The sequence below is a fragment of the Macaca fascicularis genome, chromosome 6 (assembly GCF_037993035.2).
Source record: "Macaca fascicularis isolate 582-1 chromosome 6, T2T-MFA8v1.1".
NCBI lineage: Eukaryota > Metazoa > Chordata > Mammalia > Primates > Cercopithecidae > Macaca > Macaca fascicularis.
The window spans coordinates 32,238,345-32,264,604 of NC_088380.1; the positions used below are offsets into that span (position 1 = coordinate 32,238,345).

Consider the following 26,260-nt stretch of genomic DNA (forward strand, 5'->3'; position numbering starts at 1 on the left):
AGGTAGGCCCAAGCTATGTGCTGGGTACCGAGGCTGAGAAAACAAGGGACAGAGTGGTGGAAGATGGGCCTGGGACTGTGAAACAAACAGAAAGCACCAGCCCTCTTTGATCCTTCTAGAAGGATTTTTTGTGGTGTCCCAATGATACCTTTCATTGACAATGGTTACCATTTCATTGAGCACCTCCTAAGTACTGCGCTGAACAACTGTGTTACTGCTAGTTCTGGCAATCCTGCAGGATAGGTGTTTTCTCTATTTACACATAGGAAGAGAAGCTCTGAGTGCCTGAGAGTGCCCAGCTTGTCATATACGATGCTTGGATTTGTGCAAGCATTGATCTCAGTGGCCTGGTAATTATAAAAGCTGAAGAACAGCTGAAATCAAGAACTTCTCCACCCCAACCCCTGAGGACATTACCATCTCCAAATGCCTTGGGACCACTCGGGTCTCTGGTGTTGCGGGACAGCTCTGTCCGGTCTGTGCAGTTGATTTATGTCTGCCTGCTTTTCGGAGTCATTGCCTTGCTGGGCAGAACTGCAGCTGGGGCCTGCCCTGTCCCATCCCCATCCCCCCGAAAGCAAAGATTTCCAATTACTGTTCTGCAGAAAATGTCAAAAGCATTATTCAACTATTCATTATCCCGGTTTTGTAATTTTTCGTACGTTTTTACTCTTATCTGCCAGCACTTGAAAAAGACCAGCTTTTTCCTCTTAAGAGAGCTTAACTTGCAGAGCTGTGCAGTCTTCCTATTATGTTCTTACCATCCTCTCCCTGTGGTAGGCAGAATGACAAGGATGACAAAAAAAAGAACCAAAAATATTTGAAGGCCTTCCTGAAAATCCACCGGAATGAAGGATCCCAAAAGCCTGAGGCTCCGTTCCTCGAGTGACCTGGACGGCAGCCAAGGGCGGCTGGCATTAGCTCTCAAAGTCCACGCAGCAGGAGCTCGTGGCTAGTACTCATGGGACCAAAACCACCACCCCAGGGCCATGGGATTTCCCCCAGGGGCTTAACTGGGGGATTAAGCAGCTCTGAGGTGCCAAGAGGTCCCCTCTCCCCGAAATCCTCATACCAGTGCTAAATTACCTTTGGTATCCCAAGGACCAGAGGCTAAGGGTAGCTTCGGGTGAGTGGTTAGCTCTTCTCCCATCTCCTCTGGCCTCTCCGCCCCATTCTTTGATAAGGCAATTGACATTTTTCTTTTTGCTATGTAAAATGCTATGCAGAGGCAACTTCACATCCCCTAGCTCGCTCTGTTCCACCTAGATGGCGCCCTAAGCCCCTCCTGTATGGAGATTCGGAGCAGCCATCTCCCTGGATGTCTTCCTCCCAAGATCCCCAGGTTTCTGAAACCGGCGCACCAGGACTCCTGGCTCACCCAGAGAGACTCCTTGCCCGCGACGGGGCTCGCTCGGGGAAATCCCCGCCCACCTTGTTATTCCTGCAGGGGAATCCCCGCCCCCCGTCCCTGTCACTCCGGGAAGGGAGTTCCCGCCCCTCGAATCAACCAGAGGGAGGGAATCCCCGCCCATCCCGGAGGCGCGGCGGATCCCTTGCGCAGCGCGGCGAGGAGTGGACTCCAGCGCCGGTGCGTGCCGGCCCAGGGCAGCGGGACGCGGCGGGGCGGCGGCTGCAGGCAGCGGAGGAGCCGCAGGCCGAGCCCAGGGCACCGGGATTGCGCCTCCCGCGGCTGCCGGCGAACCGCGGCTTTGCAGCTCGGGGCAGGCGCGGCGGCGGCACCGGTGGTGGCCGCGGTGGCGGCAGCTGCGCGGGGACCCGCCGGGTGGCGCCTGGGTCTGGACGTGCGAGGAAGCCGCGGGAGCCTCGGCCGAGCCGCGAGCAGGTGAAGCGACCGTCCCGCTGCAGCCGGGACGCGCCGGCTCCGGGTGGGCAGGGGATGGGGGAGGCTGGGCACCCCCGAGACCGTGTGTGCCCAGGAAAGTTTAGCGACAAATCTGGGTGCGGGAATCCCAGCCCTAGCAGGGCGAGGAGTGAGGACGCCGAACCGGGGTCCCACGTTGGGCGGCGCAAACTCCTCTAGCATCCGGCCGGGGACGGGGAGAGCGCAGCGCAGGGGAGGGGGCTGGACAGAGCGGGACCGAGACAGCGGGACACCCGGAGACTCATTGTACCCAGGACAGGGCCGGGAGCTCCTGCACGGGCGCGCATCCCGGGTCCCCATCCCTGGGCCGTCTTCTGGTCCCCTCTTCCGGCAGGAGCGGAGGTACTCAGGTACTCCGGCCTCAGGTAATGTCTTGGGGACCATCCTACCTCGGGCGTGTTTCATCTCTCGCCCCCTCTCTGCCCAGATGAGACATTAGACGCGGGGCGGGGGAGTGCAGAGGGCGCGCAAAGAGCAAGGGCATCTTAGGGCCGGTTATTGGCGTCTGCCGGGGAGATGGGGAACATAATGATAGGGAAATCCTGCCCTCTCTCTGAAGTCGAGTTTCTCCTAAAACCTGGTTTCCCCCTCCCTGTCTTCCTCTCTCCCTCCCTCGGGTTTGCGTTTGTGTTTTAAGTCTTTGAGCTGCCTGTGGTCCCCGCTATTTGGAAAATCCATGAAAGCGCAAGGCTGAATTGAGCAGCAGGAGGGTCCAGGACCCCTGGCAGGAATTTGCCAGAAGCTGTCCTCGGCAGCCCAAATCTATGCAGAGACCTTGATAAGGGACACTGGAGTGGGAGGAGGACAAGGTCTGGCATGGGCTGGTCGCAGAGACTGGAATGGCAGGCACGAGGGCATTCCAGAGCTCCAGACCTGCCCTGGGACTGGCGGTTGGGCAGTGTTGGGGGATGGAGCTGAGTCTGAGTCTGTCCTCTGCAGCTGGCTGGCCCAACCTCTTGCCTCCACCAAAGGTAGGGTAGGTGGATATGTTTGCCTTGACAAATCGCAATGAAACTACTGGAAGTGGTTGCTGAGTGGCTGCAGTAAGTGATGCCCTGATCTGTCCTTGCAGAGAGACCCCCTGGACCTTCAGGGCCTCTTCTCTAGTGGGGTCTCCCACACTGGAGGGCTTTAGGGGCCTGGCATCTCTACTGGGCCAGCTTTTGTGGGTTGTGACTTCTGGGTGGCCGCCAGATAGGTGCAGGTTGGCAGGTGTGGAGTGGGAGTGCTGCTTGTGGGGGCAGAAGAGAATGTTTCAGAACACACCCCTGGCTGTAGGTGGTGGTTCTGGCTTCATCAATTCCTTCTTCCATTAGGATGGGTCCAGAGCTGCTGCTCCTATAATAACCATCTAGTGGTGTGAGTGAGTGAGTGTGTGTGTGTGTTGTGGGGGTTAGGTGTAGGAGTAGGGGGCTGTCAGGTGCTATGAGAGGAAGAATCAGAACCATGTAAAGTATATAAATGCACCTACCTTGACATAGTTAATATGCTTCTGGAAAAATATTGAATTATACTTTAAATCTATCACTGAAATGGATTTTGCATGCACTTTATGGCAGTTTACTATTTAAGGAAACATGATAATTGCTCTATTCATTTCAATCATTTTATTTTTGGAATACCTGTGGTTTGCTGTGCTGGAGGCTGAGGAGGCTTTGAGGTTCCAGGATATGCTTAGATGAAAGACGTTCCCTTGCTGCTGTCAGTCTGTCAGTGTCCGTCCAGCAGGAGAAGGGCGAGAAACCTGCTGAGCACTATGGTGCAGACCAGTGCACAGGCTGCATGTAGTAGACGCCCTGTGTTTATTGGATGAGGGAGTGAAGGGATGGTTAAGTGAGTAAAGTACCTGAAGAGTGGTCCAAATAAAACATTTTGGGAGTATGGAGGAAAAAGAAGTCACTTTTGCCAGAGAGGATTTGAAAGGCTTTGTGGAGGAGCTCTTAGGTGGAATCGAGAGGTTGATCCTGAGTTAGGACTCAGTGCTAAGGACTCAGAGGAACTTAGTTCTCCAGATAGTAGGGAGATGTGTGGGATTTCTTTCTTTCTTTCTTTCTTTTTTTTTTTTTTTTTTTGAGACTGGGTCTCATTGTTGCCCAGACCCAAGCAATCCTCCCACCTAAGCCTCCCAAGTAGCTGGGATCACAGGTGTGTGTCACCACACCCAGATAATTTTTGTGTTTTTTTGGAGATGGGGTTTCACCATGTTGCTTATGCTGGTCTCGAACTCCTGGGCTCAAGTGATCCTGGTGTCTTGGTCTCCCAACGTGCTGGAATTACAGGCATGAGCCACAGTGCCCAACCTGGACCCTCATTCTGCTCCTACACAACCCTTTAGCACACTCACCATGCTTCCCTGGGTGTGTTTCTTTAGGGCCTTATTTTATTCATACCCAGATAAGGCCTGGAACAGTTGCTAATCAACTTCCTCAGGTTAGACAGGAAAAGAGGCAGAGGGAACACCCCAGACCCCACCGCCCGGGCTGATCATACGTAGGGTGTTGTGGAAACCCTCTCCCAGAGGCTCCAGGACTGGTGAGCTGAACAAGATAACACAGAGCTGTGGATACTCCCTTGCTTTTGATCATGTGGGCCTAAGTGACTCAGACCATGGTGTTGGGGGCGTCTCTGTTGGAAGGTGGCTCCAGGTCTCTCCTACTGCACCAACCGCAAGGGGACAAATTCCAAAGATGAACCCTCAAAAGGTCAGGAGCAAATCCAAAGAGAAGCTGAATCTCTTTAAGAAGACAGACTTAGAGACTCAACAGTTTCAGCCTCTTTCTTCTGCCTTCAGACACATCCCTGCAGCACCAGGGAGGATGCTGAGGTCAGAGTTGAGTTTCAAGGACAGGAAGAGCTAGGCAGGCAAGCCCGTGAGCGAGGTTAGCAGACAAGTGGAGAGGCAGGGGTGTCTCAGAGGCGCCCACACCCAGAAGGATGATAGGAAAAGGCCACTGATAGAACAGTGTCTGTGAGGGGTGTTCATGAAGCCAGGCTGCAAGGGAAGAAGGAGACAATGATTGCCAAGACAGTGACACTGCGGGTATAGACACTGGATCCAGAAGTGTGCTGGTTGAAAATAATCCGCAGAGTATTTTGAGGAGGTTGTAGCATTGAAGGAAGGTTTATTCATGAGAGTCCCTCCGTTCTCCCTCCCAGACATGTTTGGTAAACACGAGATGTGCGAGACCAGATCAGGGGTGTTTGGGCTGGAAGAGGCGAGCAAGTGCGGGGAAAAGAACAATTCTGGCATCTGCCTTCCCTGGAAGGCCAGAGGGAAGCAGAGGTTGGTGAGGCCCTGGAGAGAATGAGGAAAACAGGGGAGGCATTTGCTGAGACCTGGGGTCACTTCGTGAAGCTGGGGGCTGGGAGAAAGGGGGGCTGTACTGCTGCCTGCCAGAGGAAGCAAACCGGCACCTGGCACCAGTGGAGGCAGCCAGGAGGGAAAGGAAGGTCCTGAGTTGGGGTCATAGGCTTTGGCTGGAATCCTAGCAGTGCAGAGAACTTCCTGCTGGGCCAGATGATTAGAGATTTTGAAGCCTCCATTTGCTCATGTGTAAAATTGGTGCAGTCGTTACTTCACAGGATTGTTCTTAGGAGGAATCAAAAGAGGTCCTAAGGTGTGTTTGGAAGGCCCTCCATGGTAGCATCTGCTGTATGGTGGGTTCTTTTGAGTAGCGTGTCCAGAAATGCATAAACCGCTCCCTGAAGTCAGTGAGAGCCCAGTTGAGTGTAGAAGGCAGGAGTTTTTAGCAGACTTGCCTGAAGCTTTCTTTCAGCTGTGGATGAAAAGCTTTGGACTACTCCGAGCTGTTGGGTCTCCCTGTTCCCACCTTGACGAATCATTCAAGGTTTCTGTCTTTTAATCTGTTGGCTTGTTGCAGTACTGCATCTGAATGTAATGTCCCTCTGTTTTAATCTGTTGGCTTGTTGCAGTACTGCATCTGAATTTAATGTCCCTCTGTTATGCAAAGATCCAGTTACCAGGTGCAAAGCAGGGAGAGGCTGGATAGCCTCCTCTGTCCTCCGTGCTTCGGAAGGGGATCATGCACTCACACTTGGTAAGGCCTGCATTTGAGGAAGCTGAGGCCCAGAAAAACAGAGAACTTGCCCTATTAGACAACTAGAACTAGAGTCACAAAACACAGTTGCTTGATCTGGGGAACGCTTGTCTTTCAATAGCAGTGGTGTTGTCCAAAGTGCGGGTGGCTGAGGAAGAATTAAAAATCTGCACTCCCCCTTGGTTTTATTAATGGGTCTTTGATTATAGTTAAAAAGATGAAAAAATAATCTCACTTATTAGTGAAGAGGGAAAGAAAAGGAGTACTTGACTTACTAAACACTAAGTAGATAGGTGCCAAATTAAATGAAATTGGGGGAAATACGAATTTTTTTTTTTTTTTTTTTTTGAGACAGGGTCTCACTCTGTCACCCAGGCTGCAGTGGCATGACCACGGCTCACAGCAGCCTTGACCTCCCAGGCTCAAGTGATCCTCCCACCTCAGCCTCCCAAGTAGCTGGGATGCTGAGACAAACCTGGCTAATTATTATTTTTAAAAAATTTTTTGTAGAGGCGGGGTTTTACCATGTTGCCCAGGCTAGTGTCAAACTCCTGGGCTCAAGCGATCCACCCATCTCAGCCGCCCAAAGTGCTGGGATTATAGGCATTGAGGACTGTTTTTTAAGGAAATGGAAGTATAGAATTCTCTGGAAAATTTTCTCAAATTATTCCTTATTTTCCAACCGGGTGGTCTATGTCTAGATTTGGACCTGTGCATAGGTTGCATATAAAACGATGGATCTTTTTATGGTGTCTAGAAATTTGACAATCTTGATCTCCTATTATCTGTACTTTAGAAATAGAGGAAAGATGGAATTGGAAAAGAATGCATTTCCTGTGGGTTCTGGTGGGGAGGGTTTGAAGCCAGGTAGGTCATCTGATTCCGTCCGATTATCTGAGAGCTAAAGAGTTCTGCGTTCTATTTACAAATGTGTTCAAGAAGACACTGGGAGCATTTACAGTTTGAAAACTTAATAGTTGAAGAGGCCTTTTGTGGTCTGATAAGGCGGCTGAGCCGAGAGACGGGTTGTTAAGACACTAAGCATGCGGAGAAGACACATTTGTCTTTTAAGCCTCTCCAGCTCCAGGAAGAGGCCTACCCCTGGCCGTGGCCTCTCTCCAATGCCAGTAGTGTATTCACCCCACACTCTCGATGAAGCCAGAAAACAGTCTCCATTCTGAGAGTCCTGGCTGCTCCGTGCATGCACTCCCTACCGGAATGCGTTCTGAGTGAATAATGAGTGGTCTATTAACTTCCAGAAAATCAGAAACTTAAGATTCTCAACTCTCTTTTTGAAGCCATTGAATGAAACCAGATAGAATTGAATACCTGGCTGACAAAGTTATTCTTGGATTATTTGTTTTTAGGTTATACAGTGTATCTGGGGCTCATCAAGCCCTCTAGGACACATAAAGAGGTTTTGGAGAAGCAGCATTGGGGGAACCGACTTCACAGCAAAGAGGATTAATTTTGCACACACAATTGTTGCGAGCTCTGAATGAAATAATAGCAAGGAGATGGGGGAAGTTTTGTTGTTTTTTAAGTCTAAGAAGCAGGCTGAAATGCCTAGATATCCACAGGAGGATTTAAAAAAATCACAAATTCTTAGGCCGGGCGCGGTGGCTCAAGCCTGTAATCCCAGCACTTTGGGAGGCCGAGACGGGCGGATCACGAGGTCAGGAGATCTAGACCATCCTGGCTAACACAGTGAAACCCCGTCTCTACTAAAAATACAAAAAATTAGCCGGGCGTGGTGGCGGCGCCTGTAGTCCCAGCTACACGGGAGGCTGAGGCAGGAGAATGGCGGGAACCCGGGAGGCGGAGCTTGCAGTGAGCTGAGATCCGGCCACTGCACTCCAGCCTGGGCGACAGAGCAAGACTCCGCCTCAAAAAAAAAAAAAAAAAATCACAAATTCTTAAGGATCTGCAGGTCCTTGAAAGGGCATTATCCAATCTCTTGCCTTCAGGGAGACATAAACTTAGCTCATTCTAGTTAAGGATCTACGGTTTTAACGGCTTCCTGAGGAAGGGGTGTCCATGGCATATTTGGCCCTTAACACAGTGATGCCCCAAACTGGTTCTTTGAGGTGTTTTAGCAGGAGTCGAAATGGATTTCAGAGGAGTTATTCTTGGTCTCGTTTTTTCTTTCTTTCTTTTTTTTTTTTTTGAGATGGAGTCTCGCTCTGTTGCCCAGGCTGGAGTGCAGTGGTACGATCTCGGCTCACTGCAACCTCCGCCTCCTGGGTTCAAGTGATTCTTCTGCCTCAGCCTCCCGAGTAGCTGGGATTATAGGCGCGCACCATCACGCCCAGCTAATTTTTGTATTTTTAGTAGAGATGTGGTTTCACCATGTTGGCCAGGATGGTCTTGATTTCTTGACCTTGTGATCCGCCTGCCTTGGCCTCCCAAAGTGCTGGGATTACAGGCATGAGCCACTGTGCCCGGCTGGTCTCATTTTTATCAACACTTGGACACCTCTAGTACTTGACTTTGCAAGCCCTAGACTTTATCATCCAAGTTAACACAACAGACCCTGTTGTCCTGGCCTCAGGACAGCCATCATCCTGCTTGGCTAAAAATAAAGACGGCACTCATACAGTGTAGAATTAGGATTCCTTCCGTGAGCGGGGGCACGGTTTGTGCTGTGGCTACCCCAAAGTCAATTCCCTGGCTGGGACCTGCCAGCTCAGGCAGTGGGAGTTGTACTGGGAGGAGGGTGGGAGAGATGGTAATTTTGGATCTCAGTGTACTCAGTAGGGAGAAGGGGGCAGGGAACTGGGCTGCCTTACATGGGAGGCCTCTGGGCATCCCCAGGCAGCTGGTGGGAGGAGAGAAGGTGCCAGGGAGCTTTGCGCTACAGGGGGCCTTCTCACTACTGTCACTCCTAGGGAGATCTCAGGATACCTGGGGCGGGGGGAACAAAATAAACACCAACTCTTTTGTCCCTTTCACCAAAGGCCAGCACGTTTCCGATGCCTGTCTAAGGTGAACCTGGCTTGTCCTGTTTACACGTCCTGGGATGTTACTGTAATTCCAGTATTCCAGAAGACTGTTTCTGGAGAGTGGAGAGGCAAGTGTATTTTGGGGTAGCCGTAATATCTTGGGTTGGTGGGTACAGGTTTGAACACCCAGTAATGCCCCTTACCCCTGAGGAATTCCAGGGACTGAGCCACCAGAAATGTCTTCGGGAACCTGACCCCTCCGTGTCATGAACATTGAGGGTAGCTCCTGACACTGCTTATGTTTGCGTGCAGGTGATCAAATGGAATCATAGGCTCTCTCCAAGAGCGCGAAGGTTTCTTTTTCTTTTTCTGTTTAATAAAGCAAGATGTCAATCAACTCTACATTTTTGTGTGTTGGCCAATGGACACTTATAAAATGTCTGATTTCAGCTGTGTTTCAGTTGAACACCCCCCACCACCCGCCAAACACACTCTTTCTGGCCCAGTGTGTTTTATAGAGATTTGGGTAAAACTAGATTGTGCTCTATGGGTCTCCTGGTGAAGAGAATTCACTTCCAAGGCTAAAGCAACCATGCAAATATTATTACAAAACCACTCAGCATACAAAATTGGCATAGCTTTCCTCCACAGTTTGCCACTGCCCACTCTCCACTCCTACCCCGCCCTGGCCACCTTAATTCCCAGTATCATTAGGCTGAAAGAGGGACAGCTGTCTCCAGAAAATGTGCTCCGAGTGTCCTCATCGGCGTGGATTCCCACGAGAGAGCAGGCAGTGAGATGGCATGAGGAGAGGAAGGTACTGGAAAGAATTGCATTTAACCCCTCTCTGGACTTACTGCTCGTCTTTAAAAACCTAAGCAGATGTCAGGCTTATTGATTTCTTTATTGGTGGCAGCTGTGGAGCTGCAGTCCACTATTTTTGGCACCTGGGAGATGCACACGGCCCCTGAGCACACTTCCCGCCTTCTGATCCCTCACCTGCTCAGCTTCCAGGGCTCCATCTTTATCTTGAGGATCTCTGAAGACTGCCTCTTCCCCCGTACTCTTCAGGATCCAGTACGATGCCTAGTATGTGGGTAAAAGTTAAAATTAGTTGAATGTTCACTATTTGGCAGGCACTGTTCTAGACACTTGGCGCATACAGCTCATTCAGTTCTCATAATCTGATGAGGTACATACTGTTATTACCTCATGTTCGTATCCTGGGGCTGCCATCAGAAATTAAAACAACTGAAATTTGTCCTCTCCCAGTATCCTCTTCACAGGTCCGAAGTCTGAAATCAAGGTGTTGACAGGGCTGTGCTCCCCCTGGAAGCTCTAGGGGAGAAACCTTCCCTGCCTCTTGCAGCTTCTGGGAGCTGTGGACATTCCTTGTGCTGCCTCAGCCCAGTCTGTGTGTGTGTGTCGTCACACACTGCTTTGTCTGTGTGTCTGTGTCTTCTCTCTTGTCTGCATGTTTCTACTTTGTGTGTCTCTTATTTGTGTGACATTTGTCATTGGAGTTAGGGCTACCCAAATAATTCAGGATGATTCCAACTTGAGATTATTAATTTAATTACATCTGCAAAGACACTTTTGCCAAATAAGGACGCATTTGCAGGTTTTGGGATGTGGGTGTATCTTTTGGGGAGCTACTATTCAACCCACTACAACCCCTTTTGCGATGGAAAAATGGTGATACAATGTGGTTAAGCGAATTCTCTGAGGTTACACAGCCAGGAGTTGCTAGAATTGGAATTTACATACAGCAGCCTGGCTCTAGAGCTTCCGTATGGACCACTACTCTCTCTTGCCTTTTAGTAAATGTGCTCCATGATTGTTCACAGTATGAATGGATGGCAGGATAGGTGGGGAAATAGATGGACAAAAAGATGCTGATAACAATAGTTGGCCTACATTCTCCTTCCTTCCCAATGTGTTGAAAATAATAACAATAACTGGTATTCATTGTTTTATGCTCTTGACCCGGGACTTATCCTTGCATCCTCTTTTTTGGCTGTTCCAGGGAGAGCTCAACTATCTCAAGGCATTGCCTGCCATCTGTGCGCTACTGCCTTCCAAACTGATGTCCATAGCCTTGATCTCTCTGCTGTGTTCCAGACTCATGTGCCCCACTGCCCCCTTACCATTCCAGTGGGGGCATTATAGGGATCTCTAACCTAGCACGACAAAATGCAATCCTTGATATGTCTCTTTCAAGTTAGTTCTTTCCTTCTCCTCCTGCCATCTCAGCAAATGGCACCACCATCCACCCAAGGGGTCATCTCCAAAACTAGAAACCACCATTCTCTTTTCCTGACATTCTGTGTCCAAATCCAGGAGTAAGTCCTGTTGACCCCACCTCCAGCCTCCACCCTGTTCTCCTGCCTCCACGGCAGCCACCCTTTTTAAAGTCACCGCCATCTCACCCCTGGACCCATGCTGCAGTCATCTTCTCACTGGGCCACCTGAGGACACTCTTGACCCCAGTCCTTTTCCTCCGAGCAGCCAGAGGGGTCTTTTATTGTTTTAAGACTTTTTTTTTTTTTTTAACATAGCAATTTTATGTCCACAGCCAAATTGAGAGGAAAGTACAGAGATTTCCTATATACCTGTTGCCCCTACACATGCAGAGCCTCCGCTCTCGTCAACATACTTCACCACACTGGTTCATTTGTTACAGTCGATGAACCTGTGTTGGAACACCGTTATCCCTTGAGCCCATAGTTTACCTTAGGGTTCACTCTTACATTCTATGGGTTTGGATAAATGTATAATGTCGTGTATCCACCATTATATTATAATACAGAGTAGTGTCACTGGCCTAAAAATCTTCTGTGCTCTGCCTCCTATTCATCCCTCCTGCACCCCTGACCCAGAGGGGTTTTTTTTGTTTGTTGGTTTGTTTAAGAGATGGGGTCTCACTGTGTCACCCAGGCTGGTGTCAAACTCCTGGGCCCAAGTGGTCCACCCATTTTGGCCTCCCAAAGTCCTGTGATTACAGACATGAGCCACTGTGCCTAGCCAGAGGGGTCTTTTAAAAACGCAAGTCATATCACTCCCCGGCTTAAAACTGGACATTTCTTATTGCCATTTCAGTGTGATTCAGGCTCCTTGCCCCAATCCATCTCTCCTATGACTCCTTCTCTTACCACTCATTGCCCTCACTCCATGCCTGACACACTGTACTTCTTTCAGTTTTGGAACACATCAAGTTCTGTCCCGTATCAGTGCCCTTCTTCTGCTTGCAAACATCTTCCCCCAGATCTTCACAGGAACATATGATCTAACAGGACCACCCCCAGGTACTCTATCACATGACTCCTGTTTGAAATAAAATCTTTGGTTTATTCATTTATTGTCTGTCTCAGCTATTGGATCATAAGCTCCATTAAAGCAAATAACTAGTTTGTGTATCTCACATGCTGAAAATAGTTCCTATTTCTGCCTTTGCTTTAAGGGTTCAAGGAAGAGGGTTTAAAATATCCAGTCTCAGCTGTGTGCGGTGGCTCATGCCTGTAATCCCAGCACTCTGGGAGGCTGAGGCATGCGGATCACGAGGTCAGGAGTTCGAGACCAGACCAGCCTGGCCAATATGGTGAAACCCCATCGCTGCTAAAAACAAAAATTAGCCGGGCGTGGTGACGCTCGCCTATAGTCCCAGCTACTCGGGAGGCTGAGGCAGGAGAATGGTGTGAACCCGGGAGGTGGAGGTTGCAGTGAGCCGAGATGACATCCCTGTACTGCAGCCTGGGCGACAGAGTAAGACTCCATCTCAGAAAAAAAAAAAAAAAAAAGAAAGAAATCGAGTCTTAGGGCAAATCAGAAAAAATCTTGAACCTCAAAGAAGAGAAAGAGAAATGATCTTCTTAGCGTCTCAAGATTAAGTCCCAGGCCAACTGGAGAAATAGTACATTGGGAATCTGAGTGAGTATATTTCTTCCCTGTGTTAACAATCTGTGTCCTGGGTTTATGAGCAGGAAAATGAATTACCCAGTAGACATTCAATAAATGTCTGTTGAACAAGTCAAGCACTTAAAGCATTTCAGGCCCTGTTCCCAGTTATCCTTACTTTTCAGATGAGGAAACATAGGCTTGGAGAGGCTAAGTGACTTGCCTGAGGTTACATATCTATTAAGAGTTGGAGCAGGCTGAGCGCAGTGGCTCACACCTGTAATCCCAGCACTTTGGGAGACTGAGGCGGGCGGATCATGAGGTTAGGCGATCGACACCAGCCTGGCTAACGTGGTGAAACCCTATCTCTACTAGAAATACAAAACAATTAGCTGGGCGTGGTGATGGGCGCCTGTAGTCCCAGCTACTTAGGAGGCTGAGGCAGGAGAATGGTGTGAAACCTGGGAGGCGGAGCTTGCAGTGAGCCGAGACCGCACCACTGCACTCCAGCCTGGGCGACAGAGTGAGACTCCGTCTCAAAAAAAAAAAAAAAAAAAAGGGTTGGAGTAAGAATGTGAATCCAGATCTCTTGTCTACTAAGCCCCTATTCCCAACCACGATTCCATACAGAATCTCTGAGAAGCAGGAACTGCCTGGGATCCCTAAAGTCTCTACAGAGCCCTGAGTTTACTAATTCATTTTCCTGTTCATAAACCCAGGACACAGATTGTTAACACACAAGGAATAAATATACTCACCCAGATTCCCAGTGTACTACTTCTCTGAAAAGTTGGCCTGGGACTTAATCTTAAGAAGCTAAGAAGTTCATTTCTCTTTTTCTCCACTTTAGGAGTTTCAGGCTCAAGACTTTTTCTGATCTTCTTGCGACTTGATGGTTTAAACCCTCTTCTTCGAACCCTTAAAGGGAAGGCAGAGATGACCAGGTTGAGTCCTTATATGCAAAGGTAGAATTTTTCTGTAATCAGAAAATGCTCTGAGGTCGTCTTCCTCCTGGTTTTCCTTACACATGAACACTTTTATGTAGTTTGGTCTTTTCGGCTTCCACGTTTCTTCCTAGCTGATAAGAGCCCTAGGGTGAGAGCATGGACTCCATTTTCAGATCGGCTGTTAGCAAGAGCCTCTCCACTGGGTCTTGCTAAAAGACTGGTCCATTTCTTCGTCACTAGCTTTGAGCCAGTCGTGAAAGAAGACAAAGGACAGGTTCTTACCAGGTGTAGGGCTCAAAGTTTGCAGCCTAGGGAGAATGAGAAATCACCTATTCATTTCTTTCCCTGTTGTTGGACCTCCTTTTAAAAATGAGTTCCATCTTGAGAATTACATCAGCATCCCAGTAAGTAAACATCAGACAAAAAACTACTATTTCAGGCAAATAGTAATTGTGAGAATGTCCAAGACCCACAACTGTAGGTTGGGCTTTTATTCATAGAAAGGTCTATAGTGGCTGATTTTTAGTGTATCTGGCAAATATAACTGCTCTCCTGCAGAAAGGTAGAACTCTGGCCTTTTGATATATCATGCACTTCACCTCTGCTGTCGTGAGTGGGGTTTGCTATGGTAACCAGAACTTTGCCCGAGGGTTGTGCATGTAAGGTGTCACTCATTGGTAGTACCCTTTATTTTTAGCAGAAACCAAAGAGGAGCTGCTCATTGTTCCTGCTAACATGCAGGTGGGTAGTCACAGTGGAGCCTGGGAAGAATTGTATGTGCTGTTCTCATGGGGAATGTCACCACCCACCACAGTTCTCATTTGTTAGAGCAAGATGTGCTTCTGGATTTCCATTGGTTAAAATCTGTGCTGAAAGTTGTGCACTAGGATAGTTGGACTTGCTTTTTTTTTGAGACGAGGTCTCTCTCTGTTGCCCAGGCTGGAGTGCAGTGGCACGATCTTGGCTCACTGCAGCCTCAACCTCCCAGGCTCAAGCGATTCTCCCACCTCAGCCTCTTAAGTAGCTGGGACTATAGTATGCATCACCATGCCTGGCTAATTTTGTTGTTTGTTTGTTTGTTTGTTTGTTTGGAGATGGTGTCTTGCTCTGTCACCCAGGCTGGAGTGTAGTGATGTGATCTTGGCTCACTGGAACTTCCACCTCCTGGGTTCAAGCAATTTTCCTGTCTCAGCCTCCTGAATAGCTTATTTCAGGTGCACGCCACCATGCCCGGCTAATTTTTGTATTTTTTTTTTTTTTTTGTAGAGATAGGGTTTCACCATATTGGCCAGGCTGGTCTCGAACTCCTGACCTTGTGATCTGCTCGCTTTGGCCTCTCAAAGTGTTAGGATTACAGGGATGAGCCACCGTGTCTGGCCTGTTTTTTTGTTTTGCTTTTTTTTTGTTTTTGTTTTTGTTTTAGAGACAATGTCTTGTCATGTTACCCAGGCTGGTCCCGAACTCCTGAGCTCAAATGATCCTTCCGCCTTGGCTTCCCAAAGTGCCAAGATTACAGGTGTGAGCCACCACCCTGGGCCTGGACTTGATATTTTAAATAACTCTTTTTCAACTGCTCTTCCCCATCTTCGTCTTGACACAACATGTAAGGTTTGACGACAATGGCAGTCCTGCAGATAGGAGGTGGGTGCTTCCCATAAAGCCACTGAAAACTATGCAAGCTCAGAAAACATTTGAAGGAGGTAACTTCTCAACATGACACTCATTTCTTTCCGAGTGCTTATGCTTTGTTTTCACTGCCCCCAAATCAACTTTTTTCCTTTTTTCATCCAACTAGTGTTTATTTAGCACATGCCACATAGAGAAAAGATATATATACTTCATAGTCTCAGTATAGGGAATAAAAATAAAATTCAGTTTGCCTTGAATTATCAATTGCATCAAATTGTTTGGCTGTCTTCCGGATCAGAGGGAGGAAAAATGGTGAAAACATTTCTTCGCAAACATAGTGGCCAGGTGCAGTGGCTTATGCCTGTAATCCCAGCACTTTGGGAGGCCAGGGCAGGCAGATCACTTGAGGTCAGTGAAGGGGTGGCCTGCCCCTCCACACCTGTGGGTGTTTCTTGTTAGGTGGAACGAGAGACTTGAGAAAAGAAATAAGACACAGAGACAAAGTATAGAGAAAAGCGGGGCCCAGGGGACCGGCGCTCAGCTTACAGAGGACCCACGCCGGCCCCGGTCTCTGAGTTCCCTTAGTATTTATTGATAATTATCTTTACCATCTTAAAGATAAGGGAGTGGCAGGACAATAGGATCGTTTTTAGGGAGGAAATTAGCAGTAAGACATAAGAACAAGGATCTGTGACATGAATAAGTTTAAAGGAAAATCCTGTGCCTTGAGATAAACCTTTTAGCAACATTGTTTCATCCTATCACATGGGGATAAACCTTGGACAATACCTAGCTTTTCTAGGAACAAAGTCACACCCTGCACGCCCAAAATCCATTAAATCTTGAGTTACCACAGCACATGTCTCTTGCAAGGACAAGGTTGGGGGTAGGGTCACAGATTAACAGCATCTCAAATACAGAACAAAATGGAGTCTCTTATGTCTACTTCTTTCTATATAGACACAGTAACAGGCTGATCTCTTTCTTTTCCCCACAGTCAGGAGTTCGAGACCAGCCTGGCCAATATGGTAAAACCACAGCTCTGCTAAAAATACAAAAAATTAGCTGGGCATGGTGGTGTGCGTCTGTAGTCTCAGCTACTTAGGAGGCTGAGGTGGGAGAATCGCTTGAACCTGGGAGGCAGAGGTTTCGGTGAGCTGAGATCGTGCCATTGAACGCCACCCTGGGTGACAGAGTGAGACTTTGTCTCAAAAAAAGACCAAAACAAAACAAAACATAGTGAGCCTCCTGAACTTTTGCTGGGGACTTGGAACTGGCTAGGATCTCCCTTGGCATATTTGCTGATAGATATGTATATCTAGGACATGAGCCATGAAACACTGTATTCCATCACCTGTGAGTTTGGTTAAGGATGCAAACTAGTCCAAAATGGAGCCGCAGTTCTTTTATCAGTTGATATCAGCCGTGGGGCAGGAACACTAGACTAGAAGGTTCTTCCAGGCATAGACTATATCCTGTTTGATGCTGTGACTCAAGTACCTAGTGCAGTGCCTGTAATATAGTAGGCCCTTCATGAAGGTTTTTTAATGAGTGAAATTAGCATCAGATCAGCACGTCTGGGTGGGAGGGAAGAACCTGGACTATACGTCAGGTCGTATTTATAAGGAATCCATGGAGATCCCTATAGTCTGAAATAGTCCTGTCCTTCAAAAACATATAATCTATTGTGAGAGAGAGGACCTCTGAGGCAGCGCTAGTTATGACTTAGGATGTATGGGAAGATGAATCTTCTGATAAAAGCATCTTAAGAGTTATCCTAACATCACCAATTTTCTTTTCAAATGGAAAGATTCCACTTTACACACTGATCATTTTAGATGATTTCATAAACTAAAGAATATCACACTTGTGCAGCCTCATTTATTCGTTCATTCATTCATTCAGTAAATCAGATCTTTATTTGACACCTACTATGTGCTAGACCCTTAGATTCTAGTAGGGAAGACAGACATTCAGTATATGTTTTTTGTTTGTTTGTTTGTGACGGAGTCTCACTCTGTCACTCAGGCTGGAGTGCAGTGGTGCAATCTCGGCTCACTGCAACCTCCACCTCCCGGGTTCAAACGATTCTCCTGCCTCAGCCTCCCGAGTAACTGGGACTACAGGCGCGTGCCACCACACCCAGCTAATTTTTTGTAGTTTTAGTAGAGACGGTGTTTCACCGTGTTAGCCAGGCTGGTCTGGATCTCCTGACCTTGTGATCCACACACCTCGGCCTCCCAAAGTGCTGGGATTACAGGCATGAGCCACTGCGCCTGGCCCCAGTATATGTTTTAAGCTGAGTCCAGAACATGACCCCATAGAGAAGTGGTTCTCCACCCCAGTGCACATTAGAAACTGCTCCTATCATTGTTGCGAATGACATCCATGCCAAGGATCAATTCTGAGCCTTTTACTTGATCCCTCAAAGCATTTGACACACACACAGGTCATCCCTCCCTTACCTTGAAAAGCTCCTTACCTTGGCTCTCTGGATACCACACTCTTCAAGGGTTCCTCCTGGAGCCACAGGAGCATTCCTTCCTAGGTTTCTAGGCTCCCTCCTCTTCCTCCTAACCTCTTAATAATGCTGGACGGCCTTGGACTCAGTGGTTGCACTTCCTGTCTTTTCTCTCTGTGATTCCTGTCTGCGATGTCGGTCATCCTGATGGCTTTAAATGTTATCCGTAAGTTGAGAACTCCCACCGATCTATCTCCATCCTGTACTCCTTGCATATATAGTTATCTACTTGACCTTCCTGCTGAAGGTCTACTGGTCATCTCAAACTTTGACATCTGAAACCAGATTCTCATTCCCACCTTGCCCCTTCCAGATGCTTCATCTCTTGTTCGCTCTTTCAAAACCATTCTGTAGAATACAAGCATTGCTCATCACTTCTCCCCTCATGGAAGCTACACTCATCTCTCAATTGGGCTATTTTAGGAATCTCCCAGTTGCTATTGTTCCCTTTCCTCCTCATAGTCTATTCTCAACAGAGCAGGCAGAAAGATTCTAGTCACATGGAAATCATTTCCTGTCAGTTCTCTGCCCAGGCCTTCCCAGGAGCTTCCCATCTCACTCAGAGGAAAAGCAAAACTCATTACATAGCCCGTCAGCCCCTTGGTGGTTTCTCCCCTCCCCTTGCCCTTCCCATTCTGATTTCATCTCTTGCATCTGCCCCAGGGCCATTGCACCTGCTATTCCCTCTGCCTGGAATGCTCTTCCTTCATGTAGCAGACTTTCTCTCACTTCCTTCAGGTCTGATTCAAATGTCACCATCAGCGAAGTCTTCCGTGCTACCCTCCACCAGCCCGTGGCTTCATACCCCTCTTTTCAGCTTTATTTTGTCCATTGCACATTATCAGTTTTTTGTTTTGTTTTGTTTGTTTGTTGTTTTTTTTTTTTCTGAGACGGCGTCTCACTCTGTCACCCAGGCTGGAGTGCAGGGCGCCATCTCAGCTCACTGCAATCCCTGCCTCCTGGGTTCAAGTGATTCTCCTGCCTCGGCCTCCTGAGTAGCTGAGATTACAGGTTAACACCACCATGCTCAGCTGATTTTCTGTATTTTTAGTAGAGACGGGGTTTCACCATGTTGGTGAGGCTGGTCTGGAACTCCTGACCTCATGATCTGCCCGCCTGGCCTCCCAAAGTGCTGGGATTACAGGCGTGAGCCACCGCGCCCAGCCTAGTTTTTTTTTTAATGTATCATATATTTTACTGACCTAATTTGCTTTTCTGCCTGCTTCTCCCCATTACCATGTAAAACCTATGAGGGTTTTTTTTTTTTTTCTAGAAGGTGGTGTCTATTTGGTTCATTGATGTATCATCACACTTAGAACAATACTTGGCTTATACCTGGCACTCAGAAAATACTTGTCGAGAAAATGAATCAGAATCATCGGTATTTTTAATTTAAATACTGATGCCCCAGGGAAGGTGATTTAATTGGTATGAGGTATAGCCCAAGCCCTGGTATTTTTTGAAGGCTCCCCAGGTAATTCTAAAGTGAAGCCAGCATTGCAAACCACTGCTTTCCAGATCTGAACTCTGTTGTTTTTCTCATTTTAAGGACTTTGCCTTTGCGGCATATGTTGTTGCATTCTTAAAAAATCCATTAGTCTCCAAACTTAAATTGCAGTGGATGGTAGAAAGGAAGTTTGTGTCGTGTGTGATAGCATATTAGGGTTTAAATTGGATCATCTCATTAGAGTAGATGTAGTGGATATTCTTCCATTTATGACCTAGGCTGAACTTCGATGGGGAGGCACAGACCCCATGCTGCAGAGTCAAGTGTGTTCTTTGTTAATTTCCCAGTTGAGCATCTGACTTTTGTCTTTATGTTTGAAGAGAGAGAGGGGATTTGAATCTGGCTAATTATAAACTTCACTTGCTTAAATGGGCTATGCGCATGTATTCCCACCCAGAATGTTCACCTGCCTACCTGCCCACTGTTTAAATTCTGTCCATCTCTGAATGCCCAGGGAAAGTCATTCCCTTTGAAAAGCCTTCCCCCTCCTTCCCTGGCTGGCAGCCTCCCCCAGAACACCTGGCATTTTTACCAGACACATGTTGCTTTGTTGGTGAACCTTTTGATGGAGGTGTCTTCTTTTTTCCCTTCCCTCCTGGACTCAGTTGTAACCTCTCCAAGGGCACTCAGCCATCTCTTTCACCTCTCTGTGTCCCCAGCAGCAGTCAGTAAAGGGATGTTGATGGATTGGTTCAACTACTCTTGTTTAATGGATTGGCAGCGTCTAAGCACCATTGCCGAGGGGAAGGGATGTCACTCAGCGTAAACACCTTGGCATTGTTCACTCTGTTTTATCGCTGATGTGTAGCATTCTCCTTTTATGATTTTTTAAAGCAACTTAGCTTTTAAGATTTAAAATCCCAAGGTTTCAGTACCATGTTTGAAAATGATATATTCAAGAAAGCTCGGATACAATCTCGTTTGCCTTTATTTTCTAAATCAGATTCAAACTAATACAATTTTACCTGCCTCTGAGGGGCTCTAAGAGGAAGCTCCAAGACAGGGCAAAGGGCTGCTTTATAGGGCCCCTCTCTCTCCATTAGAAGTAGTGGCTTTTCTATTGTAGTCTCATTATCAAGTTAACATTCGTCGCCTCAACAGCCTGGGAGATCAGGTCAGCTGATACACTGGAGAAGGAGGAGGGTTTAGAAATGAAGTTCTTAACACCTTTGAAGCCCTCGGCTGAGGGGTGGAGGGAGTGATGTCATACCGAGACAGGATATGTCATAAAGCTGGAAAATGTCATAAACTGATCTCCATCTGGTTGTAGATATACAAGAAACAGCAAAGAAAAGCACATTGTGTTTTTATCCAAAGGGGATCAGGTTACTAGACCTGTATATCATGGGAAAGCTGGTGACGTAGCCTATCTGGCCTTTTCAGCAAGGTGTTTGGATGGTCCTGTGCAATGTCTTTGAGGGCAAGATGGTGCTATGTGGACTGGACAGTAGCAGCGTGTGGTGATTTGCCGCTGACCCTTGAATGCCTGGACAGTGGGCGGTGGACTGGTGTTCATCCAGAGAGAGTTCCAGAGAGAGTCCTGCACAGATCTACCATTGGCTTTATCCTGCTCCTGTTCAATATTTTTATCAATGATTTCAATACAGACGTGGATGACATGTTTATCCCATTTGCTTATGACCCAGATCTGGGAAACACAGTGACCTCATTTCACACCAGAATCAGAATCTAAATAGGCTTACAGGATAGGCCAAGGCTTGCCAAAGTCAGCCAAGAGGCTCAAGTGAAGGTCCTGCACTTGAATCTGAAAAAACCAACTGCGTTTATTATGGGATGGTCAAGAGCCTGTTTTAACAGCAGCCTTTGCGTAAAACATGGAGGCAGGTCATGAGACCGTGTGATCCATGTGCATCAGCACTGGGATGTGACTCTGAGATAAGAGCAAATCCCAGGTTTGAGGGGCGAGGAGCAGAGTGTTGACCTCGGTGCTAGTCCCGCACATCTTGACTGTTGTGAGCGGCTCCCGGCAGCACCCGCAAAGGAGGCGTTAGTAGAAGAGATGTACGGGAAAGATAATGGCTGCCTTCCAAGTCCTACCCTTTCCAGCCCATAGCCCTAGGAACCTTCGCTTTATCTACTTCTTTGCCAATACTCTAACCGTCCTATGTTTTTCCCTTTAGTTGCCCCCACCCAACAAAACCTCTACACAAAATAAGTTTAACCACCTGCATTTTCTGCCCCTATGTCGTAGCTGCTAAGCATTTCTATGAAAGAAAAAATAATCACCCAGCTGTCTGGATTGGTGCAATTGCAGAATAATGGTCTCTAAGCTCATCAGATCCACAGCCTGGCAGACAGGTGGAAGGACAGTCTTCAGGCCCCCAATCACCCCAGGGTCTATCCTAACTCTTCTCCTCGCCCTTCAAACTTCAACCTCCCTGTCTTCTCCCTCCCTCTCAGCGAGGGATCTTCATATTTCCTTCACAGAGGGATGATCAGTGGAAACTCCGTTCATCCTGTTCCCTCACTGACAAAAGATCTATTTCCACCTCCAGCCTGCGCTCTTTCCTTCCTGCTTCTGAGAAAATTTCCCCTCCTTTTATCAAAGATTTCCCCAGGAGCTCAGGAGCGGGTCTCCTCTCTCTCCTGTAATGATCGTATTTGATCAGTATACTTTCTTTTCTGCCGTTAACCTCTCTGTGTCTGTTTCCTCTCCGCCATGTTTAAACCTCCCCCTTCTTTAACTAACACCTCTTTGTCTTTATATCCTTAGCAACCCTATGATTTGAAAATTTGGTCTATATGGGATGTTTTCACTTTTTTTTTTTTTTGAGACAGAGTCCCCCAGGCTGGAGTGCAATGGCGTAATCTTGGCTCACTGCAACTTCTGCCTCCCGGGTTCAAGTGATTCTCCCGCCCCAGCCTCCCAAGTAGCTGGGATTACAGGCATGCATCACCATGCCCAGCTAATTTTTTGTATCTTTAGCAGAGACGGGGTTACACCACATTGGCCAGGCTGGTCTTGAACTCCTGACCTTGTTATCTGCCCGCCTCATCCTCCCAAAGTGCTGGGATTACAGGCATGAGCCACCATGCCCAGCCTGTTTTCACTTCTTAAACCTCTCATTAATTCCACAATGGATGGTGCTGTTTGATTTTGCTCCCAGTTCTTCCTTGAAATGCCCTTGCCATGTTCACCAGTGGTCCTCTTCCCCTGCCTCCCAGTGAATCTTTTCCATACTGACTTCGGTTGGCACTGCTCTCCTATAAAACCCTATTCTCCTGGCTTCTCTGACACTACTTCTCAGACACTGCTTTTCTCCTACCTCTTTAAATAATACTTAGTCTTAATCTCTCTGAGCTCCTCTCCATGGAGACTTTTAATTTACTTTTGCAACAACCTTTATTCCCCCTCTACTTTTTTGATTGGTTTCATACTTTGCCTCTTAAACAAAGGTTCTCATCTCACCCTCTGGCAATTTGAGCCACATCTTCGACTTCAGTCACCACCTATGTACTGATCACTCCCAGATCTGTACCTTTAGACCCAACCCTTCTCCTGAGCACTGATTCAAACATCCAGTGTCTACCTGCCATCTCCATCTGGTTGACCCTCAGCTACTCCAGAGTAACATGTCCTAAGCCAAGCTCACCACTTTCCGCATGTAAACCTCTTCCTTTGTTCCCCTGCTTGGTCAGTGGCACCCCCACTCAACTAGCCCCCGAAATAAGACACTCAGACTCATCCCTCACCTCTCTATGGCTCTATATATTTGTACATGGGAGTTTGCAACTACTATCCATTGGATAAACTATTTCAATGGCTTTTCTTGTACAGGACTGCTAAGACTTATTCTCATTTCTGGTCTGGAAGCCAGAATAAGGGCCAAAGCATTGAAGTTAAGGGAAAGATATACAGCCCCATGCTGGGCAAATTTTTCTATCGGTTGTCCCTGTCTCCAAGTGGCATGGAGCGCCTTGGGAGGTTGTAAGTTTCCTTTTCCTGCGGGCTTCAAGCAGAGGTTGGAGGACTGATGTTAGAAGATTGAGCTGGGTGACTTCGAATGCTGATACCAACTTTCAGGTTTAATTCAGCGGCTAATGAGCCCATCCTATATACTTTGTCTACATCATTTCGTTTAAGCTCCCTAATAGATTATTAGCCCCATTGAATAGAGAAGAACCAAAAGCTCAGAAGATCAAGTAATTTTCCTAAGGTGACCCAGCTGGGTAGTCAGACTTTTAAAGGAGACCTGGTATCCCCACAGTCCGCTGTTTTTGGTAAGCCACTGCTTTCCACTTGGCGTTAGAGACACATTTCAATTCAATAGATTGCAATCATCTGTATATCCTCGTTGGCACAATTAAACCTTTAGGGATAATAGAAAGGAGCAATTCTTTGATTTATAGATTAAGTAAATTTGGAACCCAAGTTCTCCTTAAATATGTCCCCGTATCTATTGGCATGTTATTCTTCCCCTCCATTTCTATGGATACTTTATTGTTATAACCAGTAATTCTTTTTAAAATTTTTTTATAAAATGTTTTTTTAGAGATGGGATCTGTATTAGCCCATTCTCACACTGCTATGAAGAAATACCTGAAGAAATATAAATTGGGTAATTTATAAAGGAAAGAGGTTTAATTGACTCTCAGTTCCACATGGCTGGGAAGGCCTCAGGAAACTTACAATCAAGGCAGAAGGGGAAGCAAACATGTCCTTCTTCACAAGGTGACAGGAGAGAGAAGTGCTGAGCAAAGAGGGGAAAGCCCCTTATAAAACTGTCAGATCTTGAGAGAACTCACTCACTATCATGAGAACAGCAGCATGGGGGTAACTGCCACCATGATTAAATTACCTCCCACCGAGTCCTCCCATGACATACGGGGATTATGGGAACTACAATTCAAGATGAGATTTGGGTGGGGACAAAGCTAAACCATATGAGAGTCTCTGCTGCCCAGGCTGGAGTGCAGTGGTATGACCATAGTTCACTACAGCTTTAAACTCTTGAGCTCCAGCAGTCCTCCCACCTCAGCCTCCTGAGTAGCTTAGACTACAAGCATGTGTCACTATGGCCAGTGAATTTTTTTGTTTTGTTTTGTAGGGATGGGGTCTTGCTATATTGCCCAGCCTAGTCTTGAACTCCTGGCTTCAAACAGTCCTCCCACCTTGACCTCCCAAAGTGCTGGGACAACAGGCATGAACCACTGTGCCCGGTCTATAAGAAGTAATTCTTGCATCCAAGTGCAGTTTTCTTCATAAGCCACCACCTCCAGTTTGCAGAGGCTTGGAAAGAAACAAATGAGAAAGGGTTAGCTCTTCCATTTGCTTAGTGTGGCTTTTAATTAAATGCAGGTCCTGGCTTTGGAGGTTCTGGGCTGCTGCTAAAATAGCAGCCTGTTGTGTGGCCCATGCTGAGGAGGTCAACCTGGGTTTTCTTTTACAAACTCAAAAGGAAAGATGTCATATATTGCAGGGGAATTGGCTTGAGGTATAGGAAGAATATATAAGCAAATATTTACCTTATTTTAACTTTTGCCTCCAACACATTGTCCTGGTAGGAAGCAGAGGACTGATTAAAACAGCAGATAAGCATCAAAATGGGGAGGAATCAGCTTAGGACAATCACCAGGTGGGAGAAAGGAGTCCAAGGGGACAGCCAAGCCAAGAATCTGAAACCCAAGCTGTAGGGACTCAACTTTCAGATAACCTGTGAGTGGTTATTTTTATAGCACCCATTAGCTGCCACTCTTGGAACACTAAGGAGAACTTATCCTCTCTTCTCCTCTTACACGCTCTAAAGTATGTGATCACTTTTCCGTCTTTCACCTGACCCTAACTTTGTTATGTGAATATTCAGAGAGCTTTCTTAGCCTTTGGGTTTGAGGATTAGGTACAGCTTAAGTAATTAAAATCCAGCAATAATCCCCAAGGCTAAAGATAGATAGAAGTAACTAGTTCCTCCATCAGTTTTTTTTTTCTTTTTTTTAAATCAGAGATATTCAGGGGCAAAAAGGTAAATGTTGTGACTGTACAAGGTGCAGGTGGGGGAAGATGATGGGGGAGTGAAAAGACTCCTGGGTGGCCCAGACACCAACACTCTCAGCTGTAGTCCAGACACGTCATCCTGGGTGAGGTAGCTGGCCTCTTGAGGTCCTAGTTTCCTCATCCTTAGAAGGAAGCAGTTGCAGTTAATAATTCCTAAAGTCGGCCAGGCGTGGTGGCTCATTCCTATAATCCCAGCACTTCAGGAGTCTGAGGTGGGTGGATCACCTGAGGTTAGGAGTTTGTGACCAGCCTGGCCAACATGGTGAAACCCCGTCTCTACTAAAAATACAAAAATTAGCCGGGCATGGTGGTGCATGACTATAATCCCAGCTACTTGGGAGTCTGAGGCAGGAGAATAGCTTGAACCCGGGAGGCAGAGGTTGCAGTGGGCTGAGATCCCGCCATTGTACTCCAGCCTGGGCGACAAGAGTGAAACTCCATCTCAAATAAATAATTCCTAAAGTCTCTTTTATCTGTAAAAGAAGAAAATGTCCTGACACACAGCTGGAGCTCCATAATCCACATGTTGCCTATCTTAGTCCTTTTGGGCCACTATAACAAATTCCATAAACCTGGTGGCTTATAAATAAAATACAAAATAAAATTTATTTCTTGCAGCTCCAGAGGCTGGGAAGTCCAAGATCAAGGCATCAGCAGATTTGGTGTCTGGGATGGGTTTGCTCTCTGGTGCGTAGATGGCGCCTTCTAGCTGCATCCTCACATGGGGCAAGGGACAAGGCAGCTCTCTTGGATCTCCTTTCTTTTTTTTGAGATGGAGTCTTGCTCTGTCACCCAGGCTGGAGTGCAGTGGCCTGATCCCACCTCAACCTCCAGAGTAGCTGGGACTACGGGCATGCACCACAACGT

The 26,260-nt window shown here is 47.3% G+C and overlaps 1 protein-coding gene across 7 annotated transcripts in view; it reads left to right on the forward strand.

The window, feature by feature from the left end:
• The first annotated feature begins 1,255 nt into the window (after positions 1 to 1,255).
• The window catches only part of PDZD2 (PDZ domain containing 2), a 480,351-nt gene continuing 455,346 nt past the window's right edge, over positions 1,256 to 26,260 (forward strand). For 4 of the 7 annotated variants that reach the window (XR_012413605.1, XR_012413604.1, XM_073993248.1 and 1 more), the window contains exon 1: positions 1,256 to 1,843. Coding sequence is in view for 2 of the 7 variants with exons in the window: in XM_073993248.1 (XP_073849349.1) it covers positions 1,290 to 1,843 (554 nt within the window). In the remaining 5 variants the exon portion in view is untranslated. The remainder of the gene's footprint in view (positions 1,844 to 26,260) is intronic. The other 3 variants (XM_015451250.4, XM_073993254.1, XM_073993251.1) reach the window with 1 other exon arrangement.